The sequence below is a fragment of the Zophobas morio genome, unplaced genomic scaffold (assembly GCF_036711695.1).
Source record: "Zophobas morio isolate AGI-343-1 ecotype UQ-CSIRO unplaced genomic scaffold, CSIRO_AGI_Zmor_V1 ptg000014l, whole genome shotgun sequence".
Classification (NCBI taxonomy): Eukaryota; Metazoa; Arthropoda; class Insecta; order Coleoptera; family Tenebrionidae; genus Zophobas; species Zophobas morio.
The window spans coordinates 27,530,287-27,550,217 of record NW_026972119.1 but is presented as its reverse complement, the minus strand read 5'-3'; the positions used below and the strand labels follow the sequence as shown (position 1 = coordinate 27,550,217).

The window sequence follows — 19,931 nt, the reverse complement described above, 5'->3', positions numbered from 1 at the left end:
ATCAATTTTTTGACCTACTGAAATAGACAACGTCTGTACTCATAGTACTTATAGGTACAACATGAAAGTACGTAAATACCTATCCAAAATTAATAAAATACCATAAATTCTCTTGGCAAAATTGCATTAAAAATAAAAGTACAAACACTGACAATTTCAGAAAAAAATCTTCTTCGACTTGCAGCTCTATGTTAGTAGTAAATGGCTACTTCTACGTGCAGAAGTTATTAGGACGACTTTCGAGATACTTTATTTAAAAGTTTTAGTCAAAAATGAACATACACAGAGAAAAGTGCAGAGCGTATTCTGCGGACAGTCAACAGACTGACAATAAAAAATTATGGGATGTTATACTGTGTGGTATTTAGTGTCATAAAACTGTTTTCAGTTTAATTTATCTTTGCTAAATGTAATAATTATTTTATGATGTTATTAAATGTCATAATATGAACAATAACAGAAGATAGAACATCAATCCATGGTATAGGGTGTAATAAAACATTTATCTGTTATAATAATCTAGACTATTTCAACCGATTTATATTGTATATATTTCTTACTTATTTACGCACTCGATAAATCCAAAGTTTAATTACATTTACACTGCTTTTGCACGTGATATGCATATATACATATGTGTATACACCGTGGTGTATACATGTAGCCAACAGGGAACTAATTATTTAAACAGTTTTTTAACTATCCGGGCAGTTACATTAGGCAGTTAATAAGTCGTATGGGCAGTATTGTAACAGAGTCAATCTGTCGAATAATAATAATAGTAGTTAGTAATAGTTTTTTCTGTGATTAGGATTCCAACAAAAATTTTTAACAAGTCCACTTTTTTACGGAAATTATGAAGTTCGTTGTGTACGTCCTATGTAAAAAATCATTCTTCCAATTTTATTTTTGACGATATCCCGAATGCGCAAAATGACAAATAGTGATATATTATTTAACCACAAATAACGGGGCAATGTAAATTTCAAATGCAGTTCAAATTTTTGAGCTGACGTCATGACATTTTTGATGAAAATGAATAGACAAGTTTTGGTTAGTATTTCATCTTTTACACAATGTTTTCAAAGCATACATACATATACAATTTAATAATAATATGTATATTAGTAATCAGTTAGTAGTCTCGGAGGTTATTACCAAACAATGGTGAGATTTAATCGCCTTATAATCATAAAATTTTATCGATACCATATATCATTAAGGAAGTGCGGTTTGTGACCATAAAATTTAATAACCTTCATATTTCCTCACAAATGCGTATGTTGTACATAAAAAAAATCTTTTTTTCTTATAATAGTTTGGATATCAGCCGTTTTTCAGTTACTTATTATAACTTAACTTGGTACATTTTTAGTTAAAACTATACTTGATGACTTGATTGAGTATTGTGGTCGGACACCGTGATCGGACCATAGATTAATTCTATGGATCAAATACACGTCATAGAAATCCCAACGAATCATATGTTACCATAAAATTTGTTTAATCAAATTATATGATTTATATAAAACTATAGGTATACGTGTCCATTCGAGAGAAATACTTCCAAGATCATAATACTAAACACGGTATAAAATCAAAATCAGAATTCTCTGGAGAGTTACTCTCAAGTGGACACGTATTTAGCTTTAAGAACCTGGATTTCTTTGATTATGTTGTTCTTAGGGAAACTTAGTTTCATATGATTTCTATTCTATAACTATAGAAGCATATTTGATTATCACTTTCTAACTTCTAATATTTGAAATGTTATTTTACTGTTCACTGTTTTCTTTAGTTTTTCTTTTTCAATTTTCTTCTAATAAGAGACTTTTAAGATGTTATTGTTACTGTATGTTGTTACTTGAATCATTGTATCTAAAAAAAACATGTCTTTCATCGATATCTCTAACTAGCAGTGGAGCAAATGCAGTTGGTACCGCAAAAAATTCCACTGCTTTGGAACCAAATTTTGTTAGCAGAGAGTTGACAGCACGTAAATGATTGTTGTCACGTGGTCATGGTGTACACGTTATCTTGTTCGACGATGACAGCCAAGTTCAAATTTTTGAATTTTTGAAATGTTCGCGGGCTTTTCAATTTTTTTTCACATGTCATTTTTAAGGCGGGATGTTTGAGTTAACACAATGTAGTTCGCAGAATTAAATTTTATCATTTTTCGAAGAATCTGCATTTGTTTGCCAGTACTTCAAGCGCGAGGGAAGTTCTGTCTAAATAACTTTAGATCATTTTTTTGCACTGTGTTTCGGTGGCCTACTAAGATCTGCGCTGCCTACTAGTTTTAAAACGTATTCATGCGTTTTGAAATTAATATAACATAATATGTATGTATATAAAAATGCACTAAAAATATTGTATTCCCCCTTCAATTTCAAAAATTCACTTTCAAATTGGGCGCCAGTTTTAGTTCCGTATCCTACTGCTAGGGCATGACGTTTGAATCACCTGCGTTCTGTTCTGTGACTACTGCTATTCTTTGCCACAGTAGTCTTTGCTCTATCTACTGATCTGATTGTAAACACTCTAAAAATCAATGACCACAGAATATAACCAAAAACATTTATTATTAAAGATTCAGAGATTCTGTCCTTGAAAGAATAATCTATCACAGACTACCCCCCCATTCTACCCCCCTGTTAATTCTTGATAGAGGATATTCAATGGTAATAATGGTATATTTTGTGCATTTTCTTGGTTAAGTGCAACGTAACCTGAAGTACATTTTCGATGCGGTTTTATTGTTTTAAAAAATAAATATAAGTACTTACAATGGACGTAGATTTAACTGACGAAGATTATGTCATCCAACGAGCGAAAGCTGCCCTGAAAAGCAACCCTTTATCAGCAAAAGCATGGATGATCACTGCTAAAACTCTTTATCCAAATAATTTTGGAGTACAGGTGGGTTATACATTATTATTAGAACGTCAAAATCGATAACTGTTAAATTAAAATTGCAGTTCGAAGCATATTGCATTGAGAAAAATGCAGGGCATGTTAAAGAAGCTGCCAAGTGTTTTAGTGATTTGTGAGTAGTAATGCTTGTGCCAATATCGTTTTACGCTTAAATTTTATTAGAATTGGAAAATTTCAACAACAGCCTGAATTGTGGAAAGAAATTGAAAATGTTACTTTAGCTTTAAGAGCGGAGAGCGATACTAATGATCCAGAAAAACAGTTCCTGTGTGAAATGTTCAAACATATTTCTCCAGGTTCTTTAAAACTACATCTAGGAGTTTTAAGATTGATTAGTAATTTTTAGATGTTCAGCACAAGTTACTATTATGTACAGCAGACCATTGTGAAGACACAATGGAACATTGTCGTTTACTTTTACTGCTTTTACAGAGGTTTCCCACTGCAATATCAAGTTACGGGGTATTTTTTTCACAACATGAATGACCTAATTTAATAATAATTTTTTAGTCTCGACTAGTTGACACTCTCATCAGTGCAGAGAAACACAGTCATGATGGAAACTTCCCCCTAAATGCATACAGAAAATTGCTAGTTTGTGAACTGCTGCCACTTTTAGCAACTGAAAATGCTAAAGTGGACTTATCATCTAAATTGTTGCAAAAATTGCTATATAAAGCTGTCGAATTTTATTCTTGTTCACTAGGTCTCACACCTGGTGTATCACCAGATCCAGAATCTAAAGTTGAAGATCCATGGCAAAAATTATTTGCTGTTATCGAATTTATTGGGAAGCAATTAGAGTGGGAACATTATTTAGTCAATTTTGGCAGTAACTGGTAAACAATTTCATTCAAACCACAGATTGTTTTAGTATTTTATTTTAGGACAAAAGAGAGTTACTGGCAAAAAATTGTCACTTACTGCCAAGCTAGAATAAATAATCTTGATGATAAGCAATTGCTATTCTGTTCTTCTATTTTCTTTCTTCATTGTTTGCATGAGTATTCAGTGAGCCTCACTCCCGAATCAAGCCCAGGACAACAGCAAAATACTTTTGTTTTAGTAGAAGCTTTTGTCGGTAATTTCAAATAGCACAGTGTTGCTGTTACTATATATTTATAAGATTCTAGTTTACCAAATCCTGCTACTGAACCCAAAAGTAAGAAGCGGAAAAGCGACGATTATTTATATCCATATATATCAGTGGAAAAGCCAGAATTGAAAAATATTCACAGCAACTTCCTTATGGTTGTGAATTGTTGGGACCTGTTTCAGTCTTCTGAGCATTTTCAGAGAGGTTTGTTAGTTGAGGTTGTTACGAATTTTTTTAAATTGCATTTTTTTTTTTAAGAATTTTTCATGTTGAACAGTTTTTTGAAATTGGAATCATGTTTTACAAATTTTCTAATTGATTATGCTATTTATAAAGGAAAATATGATGATGCTTTGGTTTATCTACAGAAAATCAGTGACAGCAATATGCTTTTAAATAAATACATAAACATTGCGGGAATTCTATATTTCAAAAAAAATTACAAAGTATGGGTAGATTATAAGCTTTGAATATTCTTTCATATAATTTTGTTGTAGTCATGTTTCGAACATATCTTACTTGCAATTCCGTTATTACCAAGTGGTATTGTTGGTAGTTTAAGTAGTGCCTTAAGTGTGGGCGGCAATCAACGACATTTACATTATTTACCTTTAACATATACAGCTATTCTTCAGTACTTTGTTAAATTGCTGTTAAGATGTACAAAGGTAACGTTATTATGAAAAGTAAGCGTGAAAATCACAAAATGCAACTGTTTGTAGGAAAATATGGCCAAGCATAACTACAGTGAATTAGCCATAGGTCATATTTTAACATTGGTACAATTAGATTGGCCACAAGAAGAAGAATTTGTACCTCCTTTGATGAACCAAATTCAACAACACGGATCGTTCAATTACATATTATTCCAAGTAAGTGGTGAAAAAATTTATGTCATTATAGTTAGTATAGGTACATGTACACATTTTTCCTAAGAACTACATAATTAATGTTGACATACTGGAAGAAATAACGTACTTGTGGACAAATCAAGGTGGGCAGATTACTTTAGACATTATTCCTCACATGGGGTAAATGAATGTAGAGAATTTGTGTACAAAATTTTGTAAAACAAAATTTTTAGACAAAGGAGAATAGGAACTAGAGGAGCAGATAAAGGTGCCAAAGAAGAAATAAAGCAAATTATTAGGCGTCAGGTAGCCAGAAGTAATGAGAATATTAGCGAACTGCTGATAAGATTCATCACGCATGAAAGGGAGTTAATTTTTCAGAGTTTAATGTAATACTTGTCAACTTTGTAATTCACAATTTGAAATTTTCTTGAATATAATAAATCATTTTTTAAAGCGTGGACATTTTTCGGCTGTTATGAACGTACAACAATTGGGAAGATTAGTTGGGTACATTTTTAGCGCCAAGTATCATAACCTCAAAAACAACCCGCTAACGCAAAACATAACCTATTTAATCTAAAATCCAATATTGTGAGCCGCGGGGAGGTCGTATGGCTAGTTATTTATAAATTTTATTTTTGTAAAAATACGTGAAGATAAAAATACTGTTTCTTTGCGATGAGCACGTGTTTTAAAAACATATGGTTTAATTCATGATAATAGAAAAGTTAATGAAAAATGAAGAATTGGGATGTTTTCGGTATTTTCCTTGTAGTGCGACTAATTTCTGTGGTCTTTGTGCAGACTTTTTTCGTACCTGACGAATATTGGCAATCCTTGGAAGTTGCACATAATATTAGTTTCGGATATGGCTACTTGACATGGGAATGGAAAGCAGGAATAAGAAGCTACATTTATCCACTAATATTTAGTGCTTTATACACAATATTGAAGCTTATTCAATTGGATGATCCAATTTTTTTAGTAAAGTAATACTACACTTTATGGTGTAAGAATATTTAAATTGCATTTGCAGATATATGGACCTCGGTTATTACAAGCCATTTTAAGTGCCTATGCCGATTTGTGTTTTTATCGTTGGTCAGGTACAAGAAAATGGGCCGTGTTTAGCATTGCCACTTCTTGGTTTTGGTATTATATGGGCTCCCGGACGCTAATTAACAGTTTTGAAACTGCACTTAGTACAATTGCGCTTTCACAGTTTCCTTGGTTGGGCAAAGAAAAAGGTAAGTTATTTGAATTTGTATGATCTGAAACACATGTATTTAACAGAAATTCAATAATAATAGTAATATTCTGATGAATAATTGTAGACACTGTCATAAACGAAAATCACACCGTTATGAACGGTCTGCAGAAGTTACTATTTATAACATTCAAACATCTATTGTTTATCAAGTAAACGCATTTTTCAATAAAATAGTACCTATATTATTGTATGAGCAATGTGTTAACTATTATTCGTGAGAATAAGGTTTGCGGGAAGAGCTGCAGACGAGTGAAGCAAATCATCCAAATGAATAATGACCATAATTGCGAATGTTACAATAACTAATACATTGAATTTCATAGCATTTTTATTATATCAAATCCAGAAATAATACAATAATTATTTCTACTACAACAAATACTTCAAATTGTCTTGCATAAATCGTTCTTACAGTTAACTTCGCTGCGAAATATTAATTGATATTCACGATCTACAAATATGGGTAGCATTACTAATAGAAAAAGTTGCAATAATGCAAATATTACTAAGTAGGAGTAAAAAAACGTTTGTCAATTTGTTTAAATTTATTAATATTGTTTTTTATTATTTTTAAAAAACATAACACATTGTGTCTTAGAACACATGATGGTAGAGTGGTAGGTGTTTTTTATTGATCAAATTTTTTTTAGAAAACTTCAGAAAAAACATCTAGTGTTAAAATTGTGTCACTCTGGAGAAGATATAATAAATGATTAATTATTGTTGCAGATGAAAGTTTAAAATTCATATGGATCGTTGCCGCAGTGTCCGTAATAAGACCAACTGCCGCTATACTGTGGCTGCCCCTGTGCTTCTACCATTTATTTATTACCAAATACAAAAAATCTTCACTTATAATATCAAGGTACATACCCATCGCCTTGATAATATTGTCATTGTCCGTTTTACTAGATAGTCTAGCACACGGTTCCTTCATTGTAACTCCATATGAGTTCCTTAAATTCAACGTACTAAAAGATGTGGGGTCATGGTACGGTTCGCAGCCTTGGTTTTGGTATTTATCTGTGGGGTTCCCAGCAGTCCTCGGTATTCATTTCTTACCGTTTGTGTTAGCAACTCTGGTGATAATTAAAAACAGGGCTTCCCACCCCAATGAGTTGGTTCTTCTGAGCTCCATTGTCTTTTCATTAACAATCTACAGTTTTTTACCACATAAGGAGTTCAGGTTTTTATTACCTTTACTTCCCATTGCTCTGTACGTGTCTTCAAGATTTCTGTCTGCTTGGAGTCGTAAAGCCAACACGTGGAGGCTGTGGTCGGTGGCTCTAATTTTGTTTTTGGGAAATTTGGGACCCGCGTACTATTTAGGGTACGTCCATCAACGCGGTACTCTGGATGTTATGGAACCCTTGAGAGAGATCGCGTCTAGAAATCCGAACAGTAGCAGTTTTTTGTTTTTAATGCCTTGCCATTCAACGCCGTTATTTAGGTAAAATGATGCCACTTTTGTTTAAAAGGGGAAGTTCACTCCCATTTGGAAACCACGCATTTGGAAATTTAAAAAAAAGTTTGACCCTTTCTTCGTGGAAGTAGGTCAAGAAGTAAGTTTTCCCTGCTAAATTTTCGTAGTTTTTCTAAAGCTGTGTATAGCTTTTTATTTATTTATTTATTTATTTAAAGAGGGCACTGTGTGGTTGGCTCAAAATTTGCGGCATTTTTTTAAGGAAAAAAATCCTACGGCTAAATATAGAAATAGAAATTTTCTGTTCAAACTATTTTCATATTTGTTACTCAGCCTCTGACCGGTGAAGTGTTTTTCTTTTCTTTTTTTCTGAAGATGTATAAATAAATAAATAAATAAAACTATCTTCACGTATCGAAATTAATCAAGAAAAAAAATAACGAAAACAATAGGTAGTTTTTCGCCTATCTTGCCCAATACAAAAAGTTAGATGAAAGAGGACAGCTGCTTTTTTTTTCCAATGTGTAACGTTGTTTCCAATGCGAGTAAATTTCTCCACGAAGTATTAAAATTAATGACGTAATTTTTAGCCACCTACACGTAAATGTATCTGCTAGGTTTTTAACGTGTGAACCAAATTTTAACAACTCTGATAATAGTTATACAGACGAAGCTGATCAGTTTTATAACAATCCAAATATTTGGTTACGCAAAAATTACCCACCGAATGGAACACAGCCGTCGCACATAATTTGTTTCGATGTTTTAAAACCAGTAATCAGTGATATAATGAGCAGGTAGGTAACATGTATATAATATAAGTATGTTTGCATCTAAACGTTTTTATGATTTTAAGATACAAAACTACCCATGAAATTCCCCATTCTAGTTTTGCAACGGCAAGAGTTGGTTACAACGTTTTGATCAATGAACGAATGGGAAACTAGAATCCAATTTGTGACAACAAATAAAGTTTGTTTTCTATTGCTCAATGTATTTTAGTTATTTATTCACTGCCAAGATTATAAAAAATATAATGAATTGTATTTAAAAACCCAAACTTGTTAATACATTTAGTAAAAATGTTTTTCTTCTCTCTTCATTTTTTCTCAGCGTAAATAGTTCCGGATTTGATAATAACAATAACGATTACAAGTCAAACATCATTTTAAAGTTTTATAAGAAGAGGTCAATCCGAATACATAAAAATATATAGCGTATTCCATTTCACAAAAATTCATTTGTGTGTTACGCCTTAAACACAGAACATATTGTAAAGTTGAAAATAATTTTGGTATATGGTCCTCAACGAAGTAGTACAACTTTAGTTGTAGAATTTTTTTTTCTATTTCTAAAAATTAATAAGCCATCGAGGAGCGCCCGCTTGTAAGTGTTACTCACCCTGCATATATATGTAAAGTTAAAAAAAACGCCGAGTTCTTGCTCATTTGAATTATCTTGCTGATAATGGTGGGGACACCAGTAATATGAAAAGAATTCCGACTCGAATCGTTGACGGTGTTATTCGTTTAAAGCAAATAAGTCGAGGAGTAAAGATTTTTTTTAACCTCTTTCCATTGCTACACATTTTATCGGTTTGTCGGAAATTTTATGTCTTGCTTCTTAAGTGTACAGTTCAACATCAAAAATTTGTTAGTTTTTTTTATTTGCGATAGGTAAGTACCTACCTCAATATTTTACTAAATTCTGAAGTCCCGTTTTTAAGAAAGATTGTTTCATAAAACGCCCTCAAAGTGCTGCATGATTGTTATAGGTTACTTTCCCACATAACAGTACACATTTTATATAGTTAAAAAATCATCATTTGTACAAAATGTAAAGTCTCTGTTAGATTACCTGACGCGCAAGGTTAATTAAGGGGGATATAAAACTGAATTTTTACCATGTCGAATATTGTCTTAACACTTCCAATTCGCTTATTTAAAATACTTTGTGGATTTCTTGGTGATCACAATTTCGTTTTATAATGTTCAAGGTTACTCGTGCTATTACTTTTTGATGTAAGCTGAAAAATACAGCTTCTGGGATAAAACTGATTCGGGGGGCATCTTGTGAAATTTTTCTGACAATATTGTATAGATAACTAGGTATTTGTTTCGATAATACTCGATTCCGGATACTGCAAAAATTTCCAGTCTTTACTTCCAAGACGTTTACATCATCAGCATCCTTGGTGTGATGTTGTTCTTTAGGTGCATGGTAACCGCATTGTTAATGACTTGTTTGATTTTTCAGAAAAATGAAGTACTTAATTATACTGACGTTCACTCTAAGTCTGGCCATGGCCAACGAAGTAGCACTGCAAGAATTTACCACTGGCAACAACTTGTTTACCGCAGCAGTCTACAAAGTAAGCGATTACAAAAGCCTTTATCTATTCAAGAAACTGGTTTAGGTGCTTAAGTTAAGATAAATGATTAAAGTGCCTATTAGTGAAAATCTCTCTGTCATCTTTTAAAAACGAAATATTGGATCTCGACGGTCAGTGACCAAGGACACTATTGGATAAACGCGTTCGATTTTTTCCACAAGTATATTTTATTATATATGTATATATTATTTATAGTTACATTAAATAATTACGTAACGATTATTAAAGTCAAACAAGTTAGTTTGAAAATAGTTCAAATTCTGATGCGTCTTCGGCTCGCAAATACTGTTTCTGATGAGGTCGTTCAAAGGGGCCACAAATATTCTAAAATTAATGTCGCCATGATCTAAACCTGCCAAGAGAAAATTAGACATCCTATCTGACATGATCCAAACGTTTCTGTGATTATCGATTTTGATATCTGAAGGAAATATCAGTCCAATATCGTCTTTATCGACTATGCCGATATTCGTGGCTCCGTAAACTGTCGCAGAGTTCCAACAGCCTATAGCATTGCGATCAATTAAATTAAACAGCTGAATTCCATCTTCACTCATAACTTGAGCAGTGATATGAGAATTAGGACCCCGTTTAGGAAGTACAAAAAAATCATGATAGCTGTCACCAGTTCTAGAACTGTTCCGCAATACGTTTGTAGATACACCAAACGCCCTGTAACTAGCTAACGGGCTAAAGTATAAAATTCTTTCAAAATTTGACCTCAGGGGCGATAAGGACAAGCCGAAAATCCCTTCTTCGCTCCATTGGAAATTCAAACCCCCTATGTTGAAATCACCAGCTAATGGATCCGGCATGAAATAACCGTGTGAAAATCTCCACGAAATATTATCTTGCCAAGAGTAAACGATTAAACCATATCCAAGTTCGTCACTCATGTAAGCAAAAGTATCTTCGCAGTTCCTTCCAAGGTCAACGGCTATGTTGGCAATAAATGTATTTGGATTGATGTCTTCAGGACGTAATTGATATCTTCGTATTCTTTCGTTTGTCTTTAAATCGAACACGTTGAGGGCGTACGGGCAGGAATTTTGAGTAGTGTTACCTATTCCAAGAGTGCCAGTATCTAGTACCCACAGCCTGTCACAAGAATCTGCTTTTATGCGATACACAGTCCTCAAACTCGATTCACAATTTCCCAGCGTGTTTGCGTTCCAGTTTGGGTATGGCGTAAGCGGGGGTGTTTTTGTTGCTTCTATCTGTTGTAGAGGAATGTAATTCAATGTTGACGGAATGCCTAAAACGAAGTTTCCATCTTTTAATTGACTCGATAAAAATTGTTCATATTTTTTGCTTGCAATGGACCATGTGTTTGTAATGCAGTATAATTATAACAAAAAAATATATATATACTTAACAATTTGCTAATAAAACGTTTTAAACTTTTCGGTATGTATAAATATAGTGAATCAAGTCACAAATATGGTCATTTCCTATTAAGTTCGAATAAAAAAGAGTTGGAACATACCTTCCCTCCACCGTGGAACTGTTACAAAAACTTTATCTTTCCAAATTTCAATTCCAACAGGCAAATTATTTTCAGGAATAAATTGCCTTGTGGCTATTGCATAATCTCTCTCATATTTATTAGCATAAGCATAATCCAGTGTGGACCAGCTAAATACTTCTTTCAGTTGTATTGTGCACACTACATTTTTTACGAAAATTAACAAAAGCACGCCGAAAGAGTAATAAATATAAATCTGGCGTCTCTGCATGTGTATATTATTTACAAGAAATGTTTCAAGTTTAATCGAAAACTAAACTAAGTTTAGAACAAAATTTATATTTTATAGTGCAGACGTCGTCGTAAAAGTAAAATTGAAACCAATCAGATGAGGGAAAGTAACAGTTGTGTGGAGAATTTACACGCCGTCAGCAATATTCGTAAAAAGACTTAATATTCGGTGGTACTTTGGTTTTTATTTTTAAAAAAGTATAGCGCATGTTAATTTTTGAGGCGTTTAGTGTATTTATTAACTAAAAAAGTACTTTGAGAGATTCATCCAGTTGTGTGATAAATGTGTCTCATATCATAAGATAACGTGGCTTAATTGACTATCTGTTTAATTAGATTTATGAAGGGCACATAACAGGTTCTAGTTAAAAACCGTAAGGACACTTGAACTCATTAGTCGACAAATATCCATACTATTACAAATATTACATACTTGTTGTTATCTTGGCATGCTAATTGCATATTTCAAAATAATATTTGCGTCTATTTTAACTTCAAAACAACGACTCCTTTCCATTACAACCTACACCTATGTAATTTATGGTTTCTTTTCGTCCATTAGGTACGTTTTAATTAGATTTCTTCTTCGGAGTGTTGGACATATTTATTTCACAGTTATTTAACAATGCAAAGTTTTCTCAACGTTTCGGGAACACATGTCCCCTTCGTCAGGAAATCTGTGGGACAATGGTTTAACGTTTAAGCAGTGACTATGTATTTAACTCTATACTCACTGGTTTAAGTTATAATATTAATGTCTCACAGATCTCTTGAGGAAGAGAATATGTTTGTGTTGCCGAAACATTGAGAAACTTTTGTATTGTTAAATCATTGTGAAATAAATCTGTCCAACACCCTGAAGAAGCAATTTAATTAAAACGTTTAGGCAGCTTGATTCAGAAAAAATGATAAATCGAAAAATCAATAATTGAGAAGATGAAAAATCGGAAAACGAAAAATTGAAATATTGAAAAGTTGCAAATCGAGAAATTGAAGAAAAAAAAAACTGAAAAATTTCAAAGTCGAGAACTTAAAAATCGACAGAATTAAAGATGCAAAAACGAAAATTATGAAACGAAAAATTGAAAAATTAAAGAAAATGAAAAAGCGAAAATTTTCGGGAAAATGGATTGAGTCGTTCTTGATTTAATCGATACAATAAACTGCTTCATTCATTAATTTTTTTGAGTTCCTGTATAAAAAATTCTAAAAACTATGAATGCAATTATTGGTAAAAGTATAAAGTCATAATAATTTTCATATTTCAGAGAGGATTTGTTCGGCAAAACTTTGAGATGACGTCATCAATTTTTTTTGAGGGGATAAACGAATAAATTTTGATTTACGATTTACCATGCTTACGATAACCTTAAAACGTTTGCAAGATTTCAGAGCATTAGGTTTTGCAGTTGCAAAGTTAAAACGCAAAATGTTCTTATATAATTTAGATTTTTTTTTCCAAAACTCAACACGGAGTCATACAACAAATTTACTATGTATTGTATATTCTGGAGATGACATCATCACTTTGTTGGTGGCCAATTTTTAGTTGGCGTTTTACCATCTACATCATAGTCCTAACACATTAAAAAATTGACAACAATCGGCCAAGTAGTTTCGAAGATTATCTCTGTAATAAAAATCCAGGCAGACGACAGACAGCCAGAGGGAAACGAGAGACCTATTTCTTCGTACTCTAGGGGTCATGAAAGGTCGAGAAAACACAAGAGTAGGGAGTCGGTCGATGGATTCGTTTGAAACCGTTTAAAACACTTCCTTAGCTTACGCTCGGGAAGTAAAAAACCTAAATAAAAACGATACAAAAAGCCTAGATAAAAATTTGATAATTATAAATATTTTATTGCTTGTACTCTTAAACAGATTTTCTTAGGTATTATTAAACGGTTAATTTCTATCAATGTACTTATTAAAATAATTCTAGACGTTTGTTTCTTAGTCTCCGTAACCGTGATCGTGTTTGTAGGAAGTGCTCAAGGAAAATGAAGGCAACTTTCTGATTAGTCCCTTCTCAATCCAAACTGTCTTGGCCTTAACACAGTCCGGAGCCAAGGATGAAACTGCCTTAGAAATCCGCAACAGTTTACATTTGCCAAACACCACTAAAAGTACTGAAGCTATATACTCCATAATACTACCAAAGTTTAAGGGGAATGAACAATATGCTCTTCATACTGCTAATAAAATATACGTCAAGAATAGTTATCCCTTGAAAGAAGAATTCAAAACTATAGCAGCCAACGTTTATCAAGCGGCAATCGAAAGTATAGATTTTGCTCAAAAAGATGAATCCGCAAACACCATTAACAGTTGGGTAGAGAAACAAACAGAGAATAAAATCCATGGACTTATCGACCCGAAAAATCTAGACGAAGAGACAAGAGTTATTTTAATAAACGCCTTATACTTTAAAGGAAAATGGACAACACCTTTCGAGACTTTCGCCACAAGCAAAAAAGATTTTTACAAAACTGCCAAAGAAGTTGTTCAGGTAGACACTATGCACAATACTGATTTGTACAACTATTACGAAAGTGCCGAATTGAATGCTAAATTTTTGGAATTGCCGTACCAAGGGAATGACGTTTCGATGGTGATCGTTCTTCCGAATGAAAAAGAAGGTCTTTCCTCTCTGGAAAATGAAATTGAAAAAGTATTTACAGCGCCTAGATTTACGCATGAACGTGTCAGTGTGTCTCTGCCGAAATTTGCCGTCGAGAATAAAGTTCAACTGAAAACACTTCTAGAAAACGTAATCGTCAGTTTTAGTTTTGATAAAATTTAAAATGTTGCTTTTTGTAGTTGGGGATAAAAACTGCTTTTTCCGAGAATGCAGATTTGAGTGGACTTGCAGGTAAAAAAGGCGAACTCGTCATTAGTGATGTTATCCAAAAGGCCTTTATTAATGTGACTGAAACTGGTACTGAAGCAGCTGCAGCAACTGCAGGTAAAAATTTTATTTTTCAAACAAGCTTTATTTTTAGAACGGAGGAAATGTATGTAGATGAGGTAGGACAATTATTGTTAAGAAATATTATAAGGCTTGATCTGCATATTCTTGCGTGTTTATTTAACACACTAACAAACGTACATATATTTCTTTTTTAAGTTAATGCTTTTGCGAAATGGGAATAATCATTATGCAGCAAATAAGTATCTGGATATTGATCGTTATCAGTCTTTATTTGTAAACAAAATTTTCGAAGGAAAGTGATCGCAATTCTTGTTAATATCTAGTATTACTAAAAGTTACGTTAAAATTAAACTCGTTATATCCTTACGAGGAGTTATAAATAAATTTTTATAAAAGAATACAACTTCTAACACGCATGCAATACTAATTGTGCTTCAGGGGTAAGGGAAGTTCTGTCAGAATAGCTTTACACCAACTTTATATAAATTTGGCCGCGTTCAACAGTAATAATTATAATAGTCACACTTCTGATGTTAAATCAAGAATTGAATTCAGTACTGAATTATACTAATGCCTTTTCAATTTTTTTTCTAGGAATTTTTGAATCAAGAATTCATAAGGTTAGAAAATTAGTATACACATTTTTTGTTCGACAACCCTTTATTTTTTATATAAGGACTAATACAACAATTTTATTCACTGGAAGGGTTGCTCTACCCCTGCACCATTAAAAAAGCTTTTCTACGTTATTAAATGAATGTGATATTTCGAAACAGAGTATTATGTAACTAGTGTCAAGTACACCGTTTTTATAAATAAATGAATGCAACTATCATTATTTGAAGTTATTTACAGTACCACCTGCGTCTAATTATAGTCTAAATCGACAGACCGTTGTTATTTTATACCTATGTATAAGGTTCAAAAGAGTACTAGTGCAGGTAGTGTAAATTTTAAACGGAAATTCAGAATCATGATAGAATCGATATTTGTGTCATTTTATTAAAAACTGTATTATCGTCCGTTCTTATTCGACGTAAGGCTGGAATCTATGGTCTTCGATATTATTTGCTGTATAATTGGTTGCGTTTTGCGAATATAATAGAGTATATTTCGTAACAAATGTCGAAAGTGGCAAATATCAAGCGAGTGTTTATAATAGATATACGAGTGCGAAGCGGAGCCGAGCACAAGTAGATCTATTAAACACAAGCGCAGATATTTGTTAATTTCGAACGCGTTACGAACACTATTATTTATACGACTCTAGCACAATAAAAAATTTGAACGAAAGACTAAAAATTGAAATTATTAACAAATTTAAATTACCGTATTCTGCAACCTTCAAAACAAGAAGGTAGCTTCTTTTGCCGCCTCCAATACTGCAGGCGGCGTACGAGTGATTTCTTCGTCACTATCACTCACTTGCATTGTCACTTAATTTTTTAAAATAAACGTGCAAGCACAGGCGTATCTAAGGCGATAAAAATTATTAATACGATAAAATAGTATATTACATATCGAGGGTGGTAAGAAGCTAATTACGAACGAAGTTTATACACGAGCGAGCGTAGCGAGCGAGTGATGTAATATGAGTTCGTAATCAGCTTACTACCAGAGTTGTGTCATATACTTTTTCTACGATCCATAATGAAGAATCACTTTCAGAAGAAATTTTTTTGGGAAAGCAAATATTTATAGTTGCTATGGAAACTATTCAAATATATATTACGTGCCTGTTCATTCTTTACATGCCAGTGGATGTAATAACTATGGTTTTACTATGACGCTAGACAGTTCGTAATTCACTGATTACTATGTGGGAGTAGAAAAAAATAACTAATGTGATAAAAAGTAACTAACATGATATTCGGAACTTTCATTCGTAAATTGGAGTGTTGAAAGTGTCTGTTTCATAAACAGTCGTCTAAAGTTAGTATAATTCGTAACAATTGTCGAAAATGGCAAATGTCAAGCGAGTGTTTATAATAGATATGGGCAATTCCACCGTTACTTAGCCTAAAATCGTACGGGACTGCAAAGTTTTTTATTTTGAACTTTCCTCATAACTGCTTTTACACTTTCATTTTTTAACCTAATCGTAGAAATTTGTTTTCTCATTTTGCTTAATAATTTGATATTACTAAAGTCATATTTAATTTAGTCAAAATGTAATTAAAAGTTTGCGTTACTTACTCGAAACCTTTGGACCTGCGTTTTCTGGAATTGATAAAAAAAAAATAATTTTCGGGTTTTCAAAAACCGAGAAGTTTAATTTTGATTATATGTCTGAAAAGAGAAAAAATTGCGTTACTTACACGATGTCATCGTTTCTTACGCGAACTTGTAAATATTAGCTGTCACGGAAGTAAGAAAAATTGCAAATTCGTGTTTTAAACAAAAGAAAAAGTTGGTGGAAGGTTGTTTAGACAGAAATTGCCTCTCCCATGAAGTACAATGAAACATTTCCAGCTTTTTCGAAAATCATAAAATTTAATTTTGCAAATAAGTTGAAATAAACAAAAGTATGTAATGTTATAAAGTAAAAGGATCAAGTGCTAAAAGAAAAAATATTCAAACTTACCGAATTTATAATTTATTTACCTGATGACGACATTACCATCATTTGAAATTTCCATTTGTTTGTTTTCATTTTGGTTTTTCTCGCTTTTCTCCTTTTTATTTTCATGGTATCTTAACTTTTTTTTAGCGCAATCTATTAAACACGAGCGCAGATATTTGTTAATTTCGAACGCGTTACGAACACTATTTTTTAGACGACTCCAGCACAATAAAAAATTTGAACGAAAAACTGAAAATTGAAATTACTAACAAATTTAAATTACCGTATTCTGCAATCTGCAACCTTCAAAACGAGAATGTAGCTTCTTTTGCCGCCTCCAATACTGCAGGCGGCGTACGAGTGATTTCTTCGTCATTATCACTCAGGTGCATTGTAGCATAAAAAACTGTCAAAAAAATGTCAAATTTGTCTGTCTATTACTTGATTTTTTGAAATAAACGTGCAAGCACAGGCGTTGCTAAGGCGTATCCAAGGCGATAAAAAGTTACAAATAAAATAAAAAATAGCTAATGTGATAAAAAGTAACCAACATGATATTCGGAACTTTCATACATAAAATGTAGTGTTGAAAGTGGTTGAAAGTGTCTGTTTCGTAAACAGTTGTCTAAAAAAAAAATCCAGTTATCGCCGTTGCCGAATCGTACGAAATATTCACGTCCGTTCCAAAAAAGTTATAATAGACCGGTCTTGCACATTTCTGAAAAAGCTGACATAATTTCCATTTTTAGTCATGTTTTAAAAACCACTTTGTTTGCGATGTTTATAAAAATTTTCAACCGTTTTTTCTAATGTAATTTTAATGTTATGCAGAGCCTGTACGTAAATGTTGAAGTGATTATATTTTCTTTCAGTTCAAGCTGTTCGACTTTCGATCGCACATCCCATTAACGCTGACTACAAAATCTTCGTAGCTGATCACCCTTTCATTTATTACATCGCCTTTAAAAATGTTGTTTTGTTTGAAGGAAGATTCTCAGATCCAAATTTAAAATAAATTAAGTACCTATGTACGCAGTTGCAAGACTATTTTGACTAGTTGTAAGTTTTTTAATGTGTTCATGGGATTAATATGTATTCAGTGAAACATGTATGTTATCAGGTGTTTGTATGTTTAATAAGTTAGTTTATGTCCAAATTTAAATTCCTGTGATTGTGTTGCCAGCTTGCCTGATTAATCACACGTTTCTTTAGATAAAATTATTATTTTTTATTTCAAGAACAAATTTGTAACTTGCTGAAAAATATAACGTAAATCGTGGTGCACGCAAGAATTTGGTGTTTTTTTACGTTCGACATTGTTTTCCGTTTAAAAGTTTTGTGTGGATTTCAAATGTCTAATTTAAGAAATTCTTCAGTTATAGGTGTGGACAGAATTGGAATCGTCTTGCCTCCCAGAATACTGTACGAATTTTACGCTGATCATCCATTTTTATTCTACATAAAAGTTAAAGAAAACATTATTTTATTCAGTGGTCGCATAAACTTTTCTTCGCTAAAATAACTAGGTACTTTTTTTTTCGTTTATACTAGTATTCTGTGTCTTGTAAATTAAAAAAACAAAGTCAATTTAACATTTATTTTTCTTATTTTACACCTTTCAGTAAAAAATCAAGGCGTCTTTGGATACATAATAAAAACATAGGTACATGTGTTTAATCAGGCATTTATCAGTTGTTTTGAACATACAAATGAAAGGTAAGTATATAGGGTTTGCAAAAATTAGAGAGAAAAGAAAGTGAAATTTTGTTGTAAGTCGTAATGGTTTAGATTTTCTTGTTCCACTAAGCAGGTACTGGGTTCAGATGTTATTTCATTGTGATTTACTGGCACATCCTGAGAGCATTTACTTCGTCCCATTATTGTTTGCCAAACATCCTATACCGGCTTCTCTGGAAACGAGAACATTATACTTGGTGAAAATAAATTCAATACCTACTCTATATAAAAATACTTTTTATAAACTACAAATTTATAGAATAGTAAATTTACCTTTTATATAATAAAAAACTGCACATAGGTAAAAGCCAAGTTAAAATGTAACAAGAATTCAAGAGATATCGAATCTAAACAATAAAAAAAAGCAGAATGTTTTTATATTCTGCCATTAAAAAAACGATTTTTTACCCTTATTGGTATAGGTAATTCACAATTAATAACGACAATAAAATAGTGATACGGTGAAAAGGAAGTGTGGATGGGAAAAATCTATTTTTAAAAGAAGATTTACAATGTCAAGAAATGATTGATTATACCAAGACCAAATGCACAAGAAAAATACGTACCATATACTTGTTATATTTTCTTCTATCATTACTTGCCTGTGTTGATAAAGAACTTGATAAGATGCATAAATGCAGAACCAAAACAGGAATAATACTCCTGCAAATAACCGTTTTGTTAAATTTGCATTTTTAATTGACGAGGTAGAGGAATTTGTATTAAAAAAATAAGTTTTGATCCACTATTTTGTACTGTTATGGTGTACATATTTGTTTCCAATAAATTAACTCAGTTTAAGACTCTGATTTCCTGGAATATACGATTAAATTCTCAAACTTACCGACGACTACAAAGACGATGATGAATGTTAAATTCGACGTTGTACCAATTTCGACGTGTATTACTGCAGAAAATAAACTCAGGAAACTCAAAAAAGCACAAAAGAAAGCATATTTTTGATTATTCTG

General features: G+C 32.3%; 4 protein-coding genes and 1 long non-coding RNA gene across 8 annotated transcripts; 3 read left to right on the top strand and 2 right to left on the bottom strand.

Moving 5' to 3' along the window:
- Window positions 1-2,712: 2,712 nt before the first annotated feature.
- LOC135128764 (integrator complex subunit 10) lies at window positions 2,713-5,340 on the top strand. Its single transcript, XM_064055838.1, has 12 exons — window positions 2,713-2,922; window positions 2,982-3,049; window positions 3,100-3,233; window positions 3,284-3,399; window positions 3,448-3,776; window positions 3,825-4,018; window positions 4,064-4,237; window positions 4,292-4,479; window positions 4,531-4,701; window positions 4,756-4,905; window positions 4,970-5,064; window positions 5,118-5,340. The coding sequence occupies exons 1-12, from the start codon at window positions 2,791-2,793 to the stop codon at window positions 5,275-5,277; spliced, it is 1,911 nt and encodes a 636-aa protein (XP_063911908.1). The 5' UTR covers window positions 2,713-2,790; the 3' UTR covers window positions 5,278-5,340.
- Window positions 5,341-5,411: 71 nt separating this feature from the next.
- Window positions 5,412-8,667, top strand: LOC135128766 (GPI mannosyltransferase 3). The gene is made up of 5 exons (XM_064055841.1): window positions 5,412-5,871; window positions 5,924-6,134; window positions 6,887-7,607; window positions 8,171-8,377; window positions 8,437-8,667. The coding sequence occupies exons 1-5, from the start codon at window positions 5,626-5,628 to the stop codon at window positions 8,525-8,527; spliced, it is 1,476 nt and encodes a 491-aa protein (XP_063911911.1). The 5' UTR covers window positions 5,412-5,625; the 3' UTR covers window positions 8,528-8,667.
- A 409-nt stretch (window positions 8,668-9,076) lies between these two features.
- LOC135128767 (serine protease inhibitor 3/4-like) lies at window positions 9,077-18,815 on the top strand. Of its 4 annotated transcripts, XM_064055844.1 has the most exons (6): window positions 9,078-9,256; window positions 9,837-9,951; window positions 13,713-14,498; window positions 14,549-14,693; window positions 18,096-18,282; window positions 18,600-18,689. In XM_064055844.1, exons 1-5 carry the CDS (start codon window positions 9,192-9,194, stop codon window positions 18,236-18,238), a joined length of 1,254 nt encoding a protein of 417 aa, XP_063911914.1. In that variant the 5' UTR covers window positions 9,078-9,191; the 3' UTR covers window positions 18,239-18,282; window positions 18,600-18,689. The 4 variants fall into 4 exon arrangements, with proteins under 4 accessions (XP_063911912.1, XP_063911915.1, XP_063911914.1 ...); XM_064055842.1 differs by lacking the exon at window positions 18,096-18,282 and having other exon boundaries at window positions 9,077-9,256; window positions 18,600-18,815; XM_064055845.1 differs by lacking the exons at window positions 18,096-18,282; window positions 18,600-18,689 and adding an exon at window positions 15,255-15,495 and having other exon boundaries at window positions 9,077-9,256.
- LOC135129105 (protein yellow) lies at window positions 10,173-11,708 on the bottom strand. Its single transcript, XM_064056186.1, has 2 exons — window positions 11,459-11,708; window positions 10,173-11,227 (listed from the first exon to the last, which is right to left on the bottom strand). The coding sequence occupies exons 1-2, from the start codon at window positions 11,706-11,708 to the stop codon at window positions 10,173-10,175; spliced, it is 1,305 nt and encodes a 434-aa protein (XP_063912256.1).
- Window positions 18,815-19,916, bottom strand: LOC135128768 (uncharacterized). The gene is made up of 3 exons (XR_010280460.1): window positions 19,805-19,916; window positions 19,527-19,623; window positions 18,815-19,133 (listed from the first exon to the last, which is right to left on the bottom strand). It is a non-coding gene; the product is annotated as an uncharacterized LOC135128768 (long non-coding RNA).
- Window positions 19,917-19,931: the final 15 nt, after the last annotated feature.

Excerpts from the sequence above, each read along its gene's own strand:
- LOC135129105 (XM_064056186.1), bottom strand. The coding sequence starts at position 11,708 with ATGCAGAGACGCCAGATTTATATTTATTACTCTTTCGGCGTGCTTTTG. Across the intron at positions 11,228-11,458 it reads AGTTCCACGGTGGAGGGAAG|GCATTCCGTCAACATTGAAT; the intron begins GTATGTTCCAAC and ends ACTTCGTTTTAG.
- LOC135128764 (XM_064055838.1), top strand. The coding sequence starts at position 2,791 with ATGGACGTAGATTTAACTGACGAAGATTATGTCATCCAACGAGCGAAA. Across the intron at positions 3,050-3,099 it reads GCCAAGTGTTTTAGTGATTT|AATTGGAAAATTTCAACAAC; the intron begins GTGAGTAGTAAT and ends AAATTTTATTAG. Across the intron at positions 5,065-5,117 it reads GACATTATTCCTCACATGGG|ACAAAGGAGAATAGGAACTA; the intron begins GTAAATGAATGT and ends CAAAATTTTTAG.
- LOC135128766 (XM_064055841.1), top strand. The coding sequence starts at position 5,626 with ATGAAGAATTGGGATGTTTTCGGTATTTTCCTTGTAGTGCGACTAATT. Across the intron at positions 5,872-5,923 it reads TGGATGATCCAATTTTTTTA|ATATATGGACCTCGGTTATT; the intron begins GTAAAGTAATAC and ends TTGCATTTGCAG. Across the intron at positions 8,378-8,436 it reads ATCAGTGATATAATGAGCAG|ATACAAAACTACCCATGAAA; the intron begins GTAGGTAACATG and ends TATGATTTTAAG.
- LOC135128767 (XM_064055842.1), top strand. The coding sequence starts at position 9,192 with ATGTCTTGCTTCTTAAGTGTACAGTTCAACATCAAAAATTTGTTAGTT. Across the intron at positions 14,499-14,548 it reads TGAAAACACTTCTAGAAAAC|TTGGGGATAAAAACTGCTTT; the intron begins GTAATCGTCAGT and ends TGCTTTTTGTAG. Across the intron at positions 14,694-18,599 it reads AGCAGCTGCAGCAACTGCAG|TTATAGGTGTGGACAGAATT; the intron begins GTAAAAATTTTA and ends GAAATTCTTCAG.